General features: G+C 42.7%; 1 protein-coding gene across 1 annotated transcript in view; it reads left to right on the top strand.

Annotated features, from left to right (window-relative positions):
• The first annotated feature begins 1,555 nt into the window (after positions 1-1,555).
• The window catches only part of bmp6 (bone morphogenetic protein 6), a 54,867-nt gene continuing 40,232 nt past the window's right edge, over positions 1,556-16,190 (top strand). The window contains exon 1 of the mRNA XM_033639145.2: positions 1,556-2,476. Within this exon, the coding sequence (XP_033495036.1) occupies positions 2,068-2,476 (409 nt within the window). The 5' untranslated portion in view covers positions 1,556-2,067. The remainder of the gene's footprint in view (positions 2,477-16,190) is intronic.

Raw genomic sequence — 16,190 nt, 5'->3', positions numbered from 1 at the left:
GTTTGAGCTCTCGGTTGAATCTCGAACGGGCATGCGCATAATGCTGTCGCAAACAATTCTCAAGTCTTTGCACATTATTTTTAAACTGCTCTGACAGGATTTCTGCTTGGTATACAGGAAAAGCTTTTTAAAATCTGAATATCTCTGCTGGTGTGGTATGAACTACAAAATGGTTGCCAGAAACATTGAAGAAGAATCTGCATAAGTTGTAATGAATGGGCAACAACATGCAAAAACAGCATTGTATGTTAACATGCTGTAAATTAACTTATTTTAAGTTTTAATATGACATTTAGTTTTAGCTCTGAGGTGTATTTGAGTCTGAGAGCGACCAAGCAGTTAGCGTGTGTGTGTGTGTGTGTGTGTGTGTGTGCGTGTGTGTGTGTGTGTGTGTGTGTGTGTTTGGTGGTGGTATGTGTAGCTTTGATGCTGGTTCTCACTCTTCACATGCAGATAAGATAGGCCCTGGCAGCAGCAGCAGTAGCAGAGACACAGAGAGATATGGACACCTTTGGACCTTATCACCAGGACCATCACAGTCTGAAGGGGCCACGAAGACACAACACAGGTTAGGGTGAAAGGAATGATAGGAGGACGTGGAGGGAGAGATGGAAGTTAGGATTTAAAAGAATTTCTTTTCTTTTCATGGACTTCAGGGGCATGTGCAGCTGCTCTCTGCTAGTATTCTTAACTTAAAATTAAACAATATTTTTAGACCTGCAAGTATACTATGACATTTAACAGCCGGCATTTTTCTAATTGGTGCGATTTGTTCACAAAGACAGAGACTTGGAGGTGCAACCTATTATCCAGCTGGTTTCAATGTTAAGCTATACAATTAATTAGAATACTTAAGACGGTTTATTTCTATAGTGTTTAAAGGAGATCAGTTTTCGGGTCAGTTTTCCTCTGTAGGTTGCTGTGCGTCATTGCTTGCTGTTTCCAACTCCATCGTCAGGGGTCGTGCCTCAACTGGGCAACATTTATTCTGCTTGACCGGAGTTGACGCACACCTTGACTGTGGATGTGTAAAGTTGTAATCCATGCTACATTATGGCAGGTTTGACGGTTTCGTGCCGGCTTTTAAGAGGAGTAAGTGTTGCAAGAAGGCGCAATGATCCAAACCTTTGAAACAGAAGTGTAACCATAAATTTCGGTAATATACTCTGTAAGCTGCTTAGAACTAAAACGCAGCTGGCGAATCTGAAGTTATACCCCAATACTAGTGATCACATACAACAGCTAAACAAAAATGTAAAAAAGATGGGCTTATGGTGGAGTCATCATATCACAGAGACTGTGAAAGTGTGTAACAGGAACATTATGAGCAATACAATTGCAAAGCAGACTATGTTGGCGTTTTTATTAGAATGGACAGGCTGTTATTCTGCAGCGAACAAAATATGGAAATATGATGTTAGAGTTGTCCTTGTAGCCTGGAGAGCTCCACCTCTGGCTAAGTGCGCACGGAGTGGGCGGTTTCGGAACACACACACACGGACGCACACATATGGTACACGTGCACGCGCGCATATTATGGACTGCAACCTGCTGATTCCTGTTAGACTCTCATACACAGCCTGTAGGAGTAGGTGACCGTCACAGAGACCACTTCAACTATTAAAGGGCGGCTTTTGTCAGTGCACAACGTTTGGAAATCTTGTCTTTTTGGAGAGCAAACATATCCGCTTCAGTAAAATGGCTTCTTTCAGAGGACTTGTCAGTCTTTTATTTGTGAAATTCGTGTCAAGCGGTGTCTTTTGACCGACTTACCGGAGCGCTCAGAATAAAGTTTCTCATGGTGCACTTTATCCTGAAGCAGCACAGCGCGCTACCGGAATCAGAAATGAAAGCAGGACCGACACTATTTTGCGCATTTCTCTTTAGGAAGTATTTCAAATGGCTTGATACACGAGTCTTTTCTCGCTTTTGATCTGCGGCTGCGACAGATAACCGCGCACTCGGACGGACTTTGGTTCCCATTACATCTATTCTACATTTGGATACGCGACTCAAGCTCCAAGCCAGACACACTTGGGACTCCGGAGAGCACAGCGGGACAACACCATGACCAGCTGCTGGCTTGCCTTGGTCGGATTGTGGTGGAGCACTTATTACTTCATGTTCCTGGTCGCGGGGAGTAATTATTCACTGGATGGAAACAACGAAGTGCACCCGGGTTTCATCCACCGGCGGCTGCGGACGCACGAGAAGAGGGAGATGCAGAAGGAGATCCTGTCCATCCTCGGGCTGCCGCACAGACCGAGACCGCATCTGTCACATGGAAAGTACAACTCCGCTCCACTTTTCATGTTGGACTTATACAACACCATCTCTAGCGAGGAGAAAAGCCAAGTAGAAGGCATGCTGGACCAGTATCAGTCCATGCGGACAACCCAGAGTCCTCCTCTGGCCACATATCAAGAAACTGCCTTTCTAAATGACGCAGATATGGTGATGAGCTTCGTTAATCTAGGTAAGATAAATTATTTTTTCGGTGATATGTTTTGTGCGTAATTGCTCTCCTGTGAGATATTTTTAATTGTCCAATTGTTGATGAATCAAACAGAAAATCTCAGTTTGCAAGAGCAATTAAGGGCGAACAGGTGTTTGGCACAAGTTAAGTTGAAGCGGAGGGTCTGAGAAGAATCTACAACATGATGTAGATTTATGGGGGTATGGTTTTATTAAAATGACGCACGAATTAGGCTCCTGTTGATCATAAAATAGTTTTTTTTCCACACTGGACATATAAGACACCTGGAGCTCCTAGTTGACCCACATTTTAATTTAAACACAGGACACTGGCGCAAAAAGACGCACCCGTCGGCACGTTTAATAATGGATCATGGACTAGCTCCTTGTGTGAACCGCACAGAGGCCACATACTCCCTCATCTTCTCTGTGGGTTAGAAAAACTGATGAGGTTTGTATTGTTCCGGAGTAATTTATTGTTACACGTCCTCTCTCCGGGTAGATTGGCCCTCCTCGGCTCATTTATAGGACCGAAATTCTGTGGTCAGTCTTGCTGTGCAATGTACTCCATGATTTATGTCTTCGCGGGAAAAATAGACTTAGTATCCTCAGCAAACCATCAACCACCACCGCTGGTATTTGTATATGAAGGGCTATTCCTGCCGTTGACCTCCAGCGCAGTGAGTTGCGGTTTCCGTGCGTAAATTGCGTCGCATTGTTTGTGTTACCCGAGCAGATTGGTCTTTAATTAGCTCCAGTGACGATAAAGAGGGACACTTTAATCATAACGACTTTGGAACATAAAAGCCTAAAGGCCTTCCTTCCATTAGCAGCTCCAGTGTTTACTGGGAGACTCTAAACAGAACGCCTGAAGATAAACAGAGGCACTGCCAGAGTCAGACACTGGTGGACAAGGAAGCTTAAATCCAGATTGATTGTCATTCTTCTTGGGAACTAAGGGCATTGTCATGATCTGGCCATGAAAACAGTGGGAATGTGTCACTGCTGAAGAATGTAGTTTTTTCTGATTAAGGCTTCTCTTGAAACAGGAAGTCCATTAAATATTTTATCCCTCACCTTTATAAACCATTTAGTAGTCACCCAATACCACACATGAAGAAGAGAATTAGGTTTGGAGTTCTTAAAAAAAAGCAAGCGCTTCTCTACTTATTGGTCCTGTGAGTATTGGTGTTGCAACACGTAGTGATGAAAACCAGATATTCAGACAGAAGGAGGCCGTCGCTTTGGTCTCAAATATCGAAGCCCCTCTGTTGGCTTCTGTGTGGGGGTGTGATGGTGGCAGCGTGGTGTTTGTGTGTCTGTGGTTTTGGTATTCCTGTGCTGTGTCAGTTTGAGTTTATTCTGTGTTATTGCACATCTGGCTCTCCACTTTGATTAATCGCGTCCTGTGCATCTTTTGACGATTCCCTCAGATTCTGCGGTGACCGGGGGATTAGGTTGCCATCTCCTCCAGCCGTACACAGAGTCCTAACCGCCCTGGAGGAGGGACGGCTTCCTCCCTGAATGTGATTGTAATTAATGTTGGACAGGCCAAGGCTTTCCATCTGCTTTGCAAATAAGGCCTTGCACGACTACCGTGTGTCATCGCCATCCGATTAGTTTTTAATGTGTCTCTTAGTCGATTTGAGCGGTTTGTGTGGAGCGACTTAGAAAGCTATAGTAGAACAGAGGCCTGAAACACTCCTGGGTGGTCCTTCTTGTTTCTAAACCGGCCTAAAAATCTGGATATCATGTGTGGCCAAAGTGAAACTACAAATTAGAATCAAGATAAATGAAAGGAAGGAAAGCGAAGAAGCCAAACAATCTGTCTGAAACAATTTGAAAAATATGGAGCAGTATTAACAGGCAGAGTCTTAGGCAGGCGGTTTCATTGAAAGGCACCTTCTCCGCCTAATCTGTGTTTGTGAAGCCAAATCAAAGCAAAAAAGACTGCAGCAGCTCCGTTTACACTGATGATCTGATTTAAAACTGGAGTCACCTTTTTACATCAGCAAATCCTCCCTGGGCGTAGATGTAAGAATCTCAGACTTTAAACTGACCCATAGCAAATAAAACAATGACAGTGATTTAAGCCTCGGTGTGAACTGATGTCTTTCACAGCCAGCTGCGGCAGTAGCGCAGATAGAGAGCTCATTTTCTGAGGGTATTCTCTTGGGGTTCAGATAGATTTAAGAGCTCCTGCGTTACATCCAGTCTCAAGTGCTCTCTGCGAACCATATGCCTCTTTTCCCCCACCTCTCTGCATGATTCATGTAGACCTCTTGTTCAGTCATCCATTCTCCTTAGCTTTCATCACTTGTTCAGAATGACCCATTGAAAAAAAAGAGCAGAGCAAGTGGTGGAAAACTTCAAATTGTGGGATGAGAAGCATATTTTCCATCTCCTTTTTCGTCTTCATTCCTAGAAAAGCACGTTCATCACTGTTTGCCTTGCGGACGTCCTGCTTTCCACTGAGGTCTAGTGAAGTGACACTGTGTGCCGAATGACTCATGCTGTGTGACACGCTGCAGCTCCGAACATGTCCTAATACACACCAGGATCCTCGGGTAGTCACTGTTAAAGGCTGCCTGTAGAGTTTTAGACATCTAGTAGTTCTATGGAACTGTTTGTCTATGAATGGGTGCCCGTTTTGTTTATCTCATGAATGTACCATGTGAGTGAGGCATATGCATTCCTGCCAAGATATGCAGTTATGTGCCAGCAGAGATAGGGAAGAAGACTGCAAGCTATAAACACTGGTGTAAACAATACAGGATTTAAAATACTTGAGGTTGTTTTATGAAAAAATAAATGCTCTTGGCCTGTTTGTAAGATCTCAAAGATCGTTTTGGTGAGTAACACTAAATGTAAATATGACTTTTGTTTGCTTACAAGAAGACTCCAAAGGACCTCTTTTAACTAGAGTTTAGGGCTGGTACACACTTGGTACGTGTAGATTTTAAAGATCCTCTCCTTTCAAAAATGTGCTTTTCTTCTGGTTATGTCCCCCTACCATGTCTGACCTTGACTTTTCTGAATTGTGGCTGTGCTAAATTTGTCACCAGAGAGGTGTTTTCATATTCCTCTACTGAAGGGGGCGATGTCTGTGCACAGCCCTGAAAACTTAGCTCCAAATGTACCCTGGGCAGCGAGATTAGGTATGTCACTATTTTGAAAGCCAATCGCTGTCTGATACGCAACTGTTGTCAAAGAAACCTGAAACCTCCAGTGCAGAGTGGACTTATGACACGCAATGTAAAAATCTCAGCAGTTAGAATGCATTTGGTATGCTGGATGCACTGATTTGATTTATTTTAACATGAAATGTTAAAACAGATGCTGCTTGTTTTGTACACAGTTCTATAAGTAAGTCAGTCAGTAAATAAAATTTATTTATACAGTGCTTTTCACAGACATAGGTCAAAGCGATTTACAAGGGCAGTTTACAACAAGAAAGAAATCATAGGGACAAAGTAACTAACGGAGCCACATTGAGAAAAGTGCACAACTAGCAAAACTATTTGCACACACACAAGAAAAAGTAATTCACATTATACAACAACTGTGCACAAAATTGAAACAACACATCTCTGATACACACAAGTTATTCGAACAATTGTCTTAACAGGTGTGTCGTATGCAAGCTTTTTTTTTTTTTTTAGAACTTTTTATTTAAGCTTTATCAACATTTTACAGAACACTCAACAAGACATTTCCTGACATACCATACATACATCACATCACAAAAAGAGGTGGTAGACGCACGCAGCAGAACCAGCTGCCACAGAAACAAATGAACAACCAGGTAGTCAATAAGAATTAATAAACAAGCAACAATAATGGAGAGAAAGAGAGAAATTTCACTCTCATTTCGTATGCAAGCTTTTAAGAGGAACCACAAAGTCAGCAGACTGTAAGGGAGCAGACAGAGCATTCCAAAATTTAGGTGCTACGGCCACCAAAGCTCGATCTTCACGTGTCTTAAGGCGAGTGCGAGGGACAGACAACAAATTTAGCGTATTTGGTCGGAAAGAGAATATGTTTGAAGTAGTTCAGCTACAGCCTGACCGTGTAATGAGAATGAGAGTTTTGAACTGGAATGTAGAGTTTTATGTAGAGTTTTTCCTGTTGGAGGGCCACAAAGCTGCACGCAGAGCAAAAAAACAGAGACCAGCAGCGTAAAGCTAGAGAAGAACTGAGTGGTGCAGGCTTCTGTGGTCACTTTAGCAGCTGCAGTTGATTATAATGGACGCGCTCTGCTGTGGCAGGCGAGTCGTGCCGCATTTGTGTCCCATGTATTTTGGCCGTTACATGAAACAGACACATAAATGTACTTACAGAAATTTGTTGAAGTATATGTGCAGAAAATCCTGACAAGTTTTAAGCACAACTGTGTCTTTTGGAAAACTCCTGTTGAGATGTATTTAGTGGAAAAAGGATGACCTGCCCTTTTCAGATTCTGGTCTCTGGTCACAGACTTTTTTTTATAAATCTCGCACAAGGTAACACATTGTGAAGTGAGTGGGGAGACACTGACCAATATTAGTAAGGTGCATCCCAGTGGAAAACAAATAGAAGAGGTCAATGCTCACTCAATTAATGAGGGGTGACACATTGCTGAACAAATATCAGCAGCCACCATGAGGACTTTAATAGCCAGCAGTGGAAATTTTTCTATTCCTATCAGGTTTGGTTTTTGTGGTTGAGCTGTTACCTCGTGGTTATGGTGAGTCAAGGATGCACAGAAATGGCTTTGGTTTCACGGGTCACAGAACAGGAACTCCAAATGTTGTTCCTGTGTCATCTGCATTTAACTGTGATGAGTTTGCCTCCCTGTTGCTCTCCAATGCCAACCAGACAGACAGGTGTGGAGGCCTCTCTGAACTTGGCTTGGCACAGAGCACAGCTAAAACTCCCATAGCTTGTTTGCGCTCCCATCCTTTTCTGTTTGTGTGCTTGGTTTTACCAGAGGAACTGTCTCATAATAATCCAGGAAAATCCATTCATGGTTTTAAAGTCAGTCTTGCTTTACTTTTCCTACAGTTTTAAATACTGTTTCATGGTTAACAGATGATCTTCACCCTGACTGTTTTCGGTTCTGAGGCCCCTTTTACACATTTCACGTGTGTCAGATAAAATTAAAAGTAAACTTTTGTCTCCATCTAGCCACAATCTATTTCTGTTTCATTGTTAACCAGACCACAAATCTGATTGCATTGCTATATAACATGTCTGTGCACTTTTCTAAAATTTGAAATTTAAATGTACCATGAGCAAGCTGGGTTAAGTACGTCACTACTAAAACCAATTGTCGTCTGATGCAGAGACACATATCAATGGGAGAGCAGACTTCGACACAACACTGCATAACAGCATATGCAGGTTTGCAGTTTATATATAACCGGACTGATTTCAAGCAAGGAAAAAGTTTTGCTTATCTTAACAGCCTCTCACACTCTTCTCTCACTCATTCAGATCACTCAGTGGTTAGACTAATCAGTGATCAGAAGCATTTTATATAGCCCCTTTCTCACTGGACAAAAAGCCCACTAACATCTGGCTTTTGTCTTTAGAGAGAAAGGTTACAATCAGCATCAGTTTTGGGATGAATGACTCTGCAGTAGTCACAATCGGCAGTTATAAAGACATGACAACTGGGTGGACATGCCCCTTTTCTGACCTGACAGAATGATGTGCGACCACAAATTCTGTCTGCTTCCATCCAAGCAGCAGTCGAACATTGCTCCAAAGAAGTCAGCACCGAGCTTGAAAAGGAGACTAAATAAGTAAGAGAAATAAAAAAGAGGTCACCACTGTAACATTTTCTCTGGCCTCCATGCTGCTTTCTACTCTAGCTATCCCCACAGGCCAACAATCTGATTTTATTCTGTCCCAAATGCTTCTTGGTTGTATTTACACTTGACGTTTTTGGTGTCAGATAGCAATCCAATCGATTCAAGAAACAAAGTGGCTATGTGTAAATTATTTCGGTCCATTCTAAGGCTGTTCCAGAGTCTTGAGAGTTAAGTCACACATGCTTCCTGTTGCTCAAATATTATAAGATTGTTTTATGCTTTCATGCACTTGTCTGTCATCATGATTTCTCTCCTTTTCTTCTTGTCCTCTCTCCCTCTGCACACCCCATTGCATGGCTATAGCTGAGCTGTCACTAGACCTCTTACCTAAGTCAACAACCAAGCTTTCTACTAGCCTACCTCCCACACTTTAAAGGCAAACAAGCCAGAAAGCTTTAAGAAGTGGGTTTTTAGGAGATTAGCCAGGTCCAGACAGCCCTGGGCTTATTCTGAAATGAAGTGCCCTTATTAAGCGCCTGTTTTCCCTGTCTTATGATGCCTGGCTGCATTTCTCAGCGCCTTAGCCCAGGTAAGCCACGTCCTTTGCTGCGAAACGTGTCCCAAAGCCCCAGCATGATCAAATAATTAGTTGGCTTCGATCAAAGAGTCAGTTGTTTGATGCAGAAGGAGCTTTGGAAAATTTTCACTAAACCGTCTTGAAACACTTCCTGCAAAGCCTCAGAGACCAGAACAGAGCAGAACAGAGGACCACCCGTCACTTCACCTCAACTTTCAGCAAACCGTAAACAATATTAGCCAGAAGTTAAGTGAGGAATTCAAGATATGCTGCAGCGGAATAAAGGATCTTTTCTGAGACATAAACTTGGCAGATGAAACCTTGCTGCAATGGTGAGAAAAATTACATTAACAAACTACAATCCTCTGTGTTTGTTTTCATCTGTTTACAGTATCAGATATTTCACTGCCGCTACAAGTTCACTTGAACTTGCAGTGATGTTCAAGATCGGCCCAAGATATACAAATAATTCTGCTTATTGAGTTACAGTGTTTTAAAGTGCTTCCTTTTTCTCATGTTTGGATTGTATTGGTTGTCAAGCTCTTTGGCAAAACACACAGCCGCCTCAAGAAACAAACACGGTTGATGGGGGAAACATCTCCGGTTAACCCGATTATATCTTTTCCAGTCCAGCTTCATGTCTGTCATAAAAGATGAGGTGTTACAGGACAACTCTATTGTCCATCAAAGTTTTTGCCACAGACCGTTCAGCATGACCTTTCATTTGAATCGTTCCATGAATGGCACATATGATGTTTGTCAAGTTAAAAGATAATTTTGCACGTCAAGACAGTCGCAGTTTGTCTTACCATTTAGTTTTGTTTGAAACGCTCAGTGAACTGCATCTCTGGTCTTGCACAATATACATCACCAACACTAACGTGGCTGTTACCACACACATGTAACGTTATCTTAACCTGATGTGTTTTATCCTGCAGTTCCTGATTTTTTTCAGCCTGGAAGCGAAAGAACGAGCAACACCTGTTGCTTGTGTGAGTACATCCCAGCACAAAACACACAGACATCGCAGCTTCAGCGAGAGAGAAAGTTATGACATCACTTGCACAACTTTTGGTTATGCAGTCTTTCTAAAAACCTTGTTTCACAGTCTTATACTTCAGTTTTACAGCAAACTCTGACTTTCAGAACTCTCTTGAATTTACAATCATCATATGTGTAATTCATTGCACGTTTCAAACAGGATTAAATAATTATTTGTCTTTCATCCTTAACTACCGTACATATTTTTTTCTGAAATAAGGCCCCATGGTGGTCCACCAGAAAAGGACAGACTTTGCTTCTCTGTTTTCCTCAGTAGGTGGAGGAATTGACGCAGCTAACCTTTTGCTGAGGGTGTATACATAGATGGAGATGTACACGCACGCAGTTGGTCGACCCTGGGGTCAGCAGATAACCATTTATAAGACAGCATTCCATTTACACTTGAAGTCATCTCTGTCATACACCCTGCTCTTAACACCCCACTACACAGACACACACACACAGACACACACACATCACTCCTCCACCCCTGCGCCCACCCACCCACCCCGATGATATCTCTCCCTCTCACGCCATAACTCTCCAACTTGACGAGATGGCAGCAGAGATTGGGGCTAAGTGCAGAGATTACACTTCTTGCCTTGTTTGTTCTTTTCATCCTCATTTCTTCTCCCGTCCAGTCTCATGTCTTCATCGGACATTCCAGTTTGGAGCGATAGTGGCGTGGGATGGAGGAGTGTGACGAGATAAGGAGGTGAAGTGCGGCACACTCGCGGCTGGTAACGATCTATCGAACAGAGCAGATAACCCCGACAGAACATCTGATTAGGGCCCGCTGTTCCCATTTATCACCTTTGGGTGCAGGCATGGAGGAATTTGCTGTTTGTTCTGCCGTGCTTCACGCAGGATGAGGCAGAGCTTCACTGTCCTCTCACACATCTGTTGTTTTCTCCGCATCTGTCTGTCTTCACATATTTCTTTTTCTCTCTGTCTTTGCCATGCGTCAAGTTAGTGCTGTAAACCTCTGAGGGAATCTTGACCACATATTGTGCAACAAGAAGCAGCAGATCAGAAACAGGTTGATGTGGTGGCCTCCTCCAGGTAACAAACAGCACCATATATTATGCTATTGGCTCTGCATTAAACATATTGATTGTAGTGTTGGTGTCACTGGAGAGTCTGGTGGTCCAAATGCAGTTTTAAAGGCTTTTCCAGCCACAAAAGAGAAAAAAAATCTAGCATGGAAAGGCATCATTTAAAGATACTGAAGTCTGGCTCAAAGATGAAACAAAAATCAGTATAGACAGTAATGACTTTTCACTGTGTTCTTGTTGTTGTGCTCAGAGAGCCTTTGGCAAACTTGCAGTTATAGTCTTGCATGTTTAGTGATTGTTGTGGGTATGTGCTTAAAACAGAGAGAAACAAAGAGAGAGAGAATGTGTGTGTGTGTGTGTGTGTGTGTGTTTACTGCTGCATCGCTCCTTCCTGCTAAAAGCACCGTAAAGCTGTCAGCCTCTGTCTTGTGTTTAACTGTCTATGAGGAGGCCACGCAGAGGAGATCATTAACCTGGAATTAGTGTGTGTGTGTGTGTGTGTGTGTGTGTGTGCTTGTGTGAGGCTGTGTTTGTATATACCAAGTTTGTATATGTGAAAGAGAGAGACAAAGATGCAAACAAATGTGTCTCTTTGTTTTGATTCCTGCAATTTTCCCAAATCTCTGTGTAACCAAAGCCACAAAATCCAGTCTGTTGAATGTTAAACACACCTGCTGCCTATGTTTGAGTTTAGGTGGCTCTGATGAGGTTTGGAGTGAGTGTAAGAACAAAATATAGGAACATATGGATGCCATAGTTGACATCAGGGCAAACTACATCAACATGTAGCTGTTTTTTTGAGTGAATCACCACACACATCTGCTTGAACCTGACAATCATCTTCAGTTTTTTAGAGATTGTATTAATGAGGCGTAGCTGTGAATTTTCCAAGTTCACTGCATTTAGAAATAGCACCCGTTAAGAGACATTTGTCACTGTAAACACCACTCAGTGGGAGATTTTTGATCGTTAAATCTGTATGATGATACATTTGATGTTATATAACACAGTATAGGACATACACTTTTTTAGTAAACACCGGTTGGTATGTCTTTGGAATTTCTGGTCCACCCTGGTGTTAAAAAGGTTGTGAACCTGTGAACCGCTGAACTCCGAATCGGCGTCTCCTTGTGTGCCCAGTAAACTCCATCCATTATCATAATGACCCCGCCGTTTGCTCTGCCGAAGAGGCTCATTCTGGTAATAGAGATGACTGCGGCCGACAGGAATGGCGTAAATGTCACGGTAAACATTCCTGCTGTCACATTCTTCTGTGAAGCCACCAGGAAGCCCGCAGGGATTTATCTCTTGTAAATAAAAAAGCAGAGGAAGAGAGGGAAAGGAGGGAAGAAAGGAAAGAAAAAAGGCACACCCAGAGGATGCTTGAGGGCTGAGAAACTCTGGGGCAGATGAAAGGTGATTTAAAGCCTTTGGTGACCTTGAAGGAGCAGAGGAAGGAGGGTGTGAGTTTGTGTTTGTTCTGGGAGCCACATATACACATTTATGTGTATGCAAACGTCTTTGTAAAGATGTTTTATAGTCAGTGGAAGTATGATGGAAAACCTTTTTTAGCCATGCTAGCGGGATGTTGGTCAGTCTGTCCAACATTTTGGTCTGAAATATATCAACAACCGTTGGATGGATTGCCATGAAATTTTATACGGACAGCCGTGGTTCCTAGAGGAAGAATCCTACAGAATTTGGTGATCCTCTGACTTTTCCTTTAGTGTCACCATGAGGTTGACATAATCAAGTTGTAGAAAAATGTCTTAACATTTAGTACAGCCTCACAGAGTTGCTAGCATTACATGGTTCGTGGATCCATTTGGCTTTAAGCTTAACTAGTGCAGTGGCGTTTAAATGTGTCTGTTCAGAATGGGCCAACTTCTCGGCTTGCAGCATCCAAACAACTTCAAATGTGACACTTTGCTTCCTTGAGAGTATACACGTCATTTGCAGCATATAGCTACTGGGGACCAGGCTATTTCTGGGAACAAAAGTGTGCATTGTGAAAGTTACATCGCTGATGCTTGAAATGTTTGAGTTTGCTACAGTGAAACATCTCCAGCCTCTCTAGTCTCTTACTATTTATCTGATCTTGAATGTACTGTAGCAAGCGACAAAGAGCAAGCTTTACCCTGCATGCTGTTTTGGCAGTGTAACGGTTAATAGGGGGCCCCTCTCAATACGCTACACAATGTGTACACAGTGCAATACTCATAAATGTGTCCCGTAAATCTCAAGAGCTTGCACTCCACACTGCACTTCCTTTGGTCCTCAGCAATACACCCCGCCAAGTGTGAAGTTGATCTGATAAATGGTTGTCGAGAAAATTGAAGGACTGACAGAGTTCCAGGAGTTATCTTGTGTTGAACCCACTTCCCCGTAACCAACTTGTTTTCGTCTATGTATGCACAGTTGTGAACCTGTTGCATAGAGTCGGATGTCTTGATGTCGGTTAGAAAAAGAGAGAGAAAATGTGAGATGTCTTGTGGCATTCTGCTCTAGTGTTTTTTGTATCCCAAAATCTATTTCACCTGTGCTGAAAATAGATTGTCTATGGTCAGTTATTCTTAAAAATTAGAAAAACACAACACTATAAAACACAGTGGAACCAAGACCATGAGGTAGATCAACAATAATTGTTCATTTGACAGTGACAAGTGTGTAGGGTGGAGTTTTCCTTTAAGGTCAGGGTCAAGGGTCAAGGATGAATGTAGTCACTCAGTCTCACAAAGTCCTTACAAGTAGACAAATACAGACATATATGACTGGGCTTGTGTGTGTCTGTGTATTTGAATGTACGCTCGCCACCATTCTGTACAACTCCCCCCTCGTAATACAAGAAGTCTTCATCAAATACTGGTGTTGAGGAGAAAGCTGCGCCCCTCAGCCCCTCGTATGTTCCCAGGCTGGTCGTCTCTCTAAAGAGGACGTGCCTGAAACAACAACCGTGGGTCCACAGTGAGAAAAAGGCCCCATGTGAGCGCAGATGCTCCTGACCCTCCTGAGCAAGTAGCCTCCCTTTCAACTGCGCTGCCGCTGACAAATTTACGAGCCCTAGGCTGACCCGCGGGCTGACTTTCCAAACAAGATACTGACAGGAAAACAGTCGGAGATGGGAGGGATGGAGGGAGGCAGGGTGGAAGAGTGAGATGAGAAAAAGCAGAGGAGAGAAGAATGGCAAGACCTGTATATGCTGTGTTTTTATTAGTGATTAATTAATTCTAAAATGCTTGAGTGGAAGCTGTGGTTTAGCTTATAACTAACTAATTCAGCATGTCATTCTTTGCAAAAAGTAGAGGAAGACAGGAAGGGAGAAAGTTGAGGCCTTTATCACAGGCATCATCAGACAAAGAAAATTAGGGTGACAGAAGAAAGCACAAGGAAGAGAGAGTTTCAAGAGATAATAAAGCTGCAAATACAGAAAAGATAATGGGCAGTCCGGTGAGAAAGAAGTAAAATGACATATTTTGGAGAGTACAACAGCACACTAATATTTCCAGAGGTTAGGGGTTTGACTCCCAATGAGGCCACCGATAACAAAAATGTATCCACTCCCAGTGCCGTAAGGCTCTCTGGATAAAAGGATCTTATCGCTAAGGATGTGCAGGGGAAACTCTGCCCAGTCCTTCCTCCTTTACGGACACTTTCCACACCTCCTGGATACCTTATCTCACTGACTGAGTGTTTATAAGTCCAGTATGAATCCTTTTCCAAGAGGAAGTCACATTTTTAGCCCGTCTCACTGTCAGTGCCTTTTTTTAACAGTACACACACTGTATATACTGTCTGAGATTAGCTGCTGTCTAAACTCTGGAACTGTGTTCACTTTGAGAGGACTGCAACTCTGACATTCAACTAATGAGACAAAAAAAATCATGATTCTTTTAATAGCTTATCCCTCTCTTCCTGTTATTGTTTGTCATAGACAGCTGTCCAGAGTGTCTAAGGCCTTTGCAGTTGACAGACAGATATCTCTCTACTCATCAAATCAATTTCTGAGATCAAAGATCACTGCTAAAAACTAGTGTGACTAAAGCAGCCAGATGATCAAACAGGTTGTAAATAAACTCCCATGTCAGTGTCATTCTTAAACTATTACCCAAGCTATCCATTTTAAACATCCATCATGGGTTTCATACTCCCTGGTTTAACTTTGATCTACCGCACTTACTGTAGTTGCATGTGCACAGTTTTTCCTGTACAATGGGGGGAATGACATCAATGTTTTGGGTGAGCTCACTTTCAGTTTCACCTCCAGATAATGTGGTTTAGAACATCTGGCTGAACTGTTGGCTTGTTTACTACCTGTCTGATCGTCGGGGCCAAAATCAAGTTGTAATGAACCAGAATTATCCTGTAACATGGTCATCAGTGGGGCTGCACCCGACTCAGAATTGTCAGTCAAATCATATTTGGATGGTTAATATGAATATATTTTTTACATATAGAGTTTGAGAGTTTGAATGAGGTTCGACGGGACGTTCAGGGTGACGACGTCTACGTTATACAATTAACAAGCCAGATTATGTGCGACGGAATTTTTTGCAGAGACTAGCTATCACAAAAGCCAGAAACTGTATCGTGTTAAATTGCTGTGAGCTGTAAATTCACCACTTCTATGCTGAAGGCAGAAGCTGCCATGGTCTCACTCAGATTCACCCTAGATCTGGATCTGGGGACAGAAATGTCGTGCACACAGCACACTTACTGAAAAAAACAAAACAAAACATAAAAACAGCTGCTCAACTTGAGGAATCTCCGTCAACTGGGTGTCTCCGACTTATGATTCGAATCTCCAACTTTCAGGGGGCAGACCTAGCCATCAGTCATTGTTCCACACTGCTTGATTTTGACAGATGATTTTATTAAACAAGATGTAAAACCCTTGCCTGGTAAGATTATCCTGATGAGGTGAGCATCAACATTCTGTCTCACTCTTGTATCAGTGTGGACACAGTCCTGGCCCAAACACTTTCCAGAAATTAAAATCCAGTTGGGGCCAATCAGGGGTCTGCATTGTAGCTGGATTTGACAAACGCTTGATTTTTCAGTCGGCTGCACTGGTGATGACGGTGTTCACCAGTGTTTTGTTATGCTGATTGGCTGAATGAGTTTGTCTGTCAAGGTAAGTACTCCTGCCCACTAAAAGTGTTTGGGGCGGCAGCGGGGCCACACTGATAAAGAGAGTTAAACAGAATGTTGAGCTCACGTCATCAGGATGGGCTTACCAGGCTAGCTAAA

This window comes from Epinephelus lanceolatus, chromosome 20 (genome assembly GCF_041903045.1).
Source record: "Epinephelus lanceolatus isolate andai-2023 chromosome 20, ASM4190304v1, whole genome shotgun sequence".
In the NCBI taxonomy this organism is placed as follows: Eukaryota; Metazoa; Chordata; class Actinopteri; order Perciformes; family Serranidae; genus Epinephelus; species Epinephelus lanceolatus.
The sequence above is the reverse complement of the archived record's forward strand: the minus strand, read 5'-3'. Positions and strand labels throughout refer to the sequence as shown.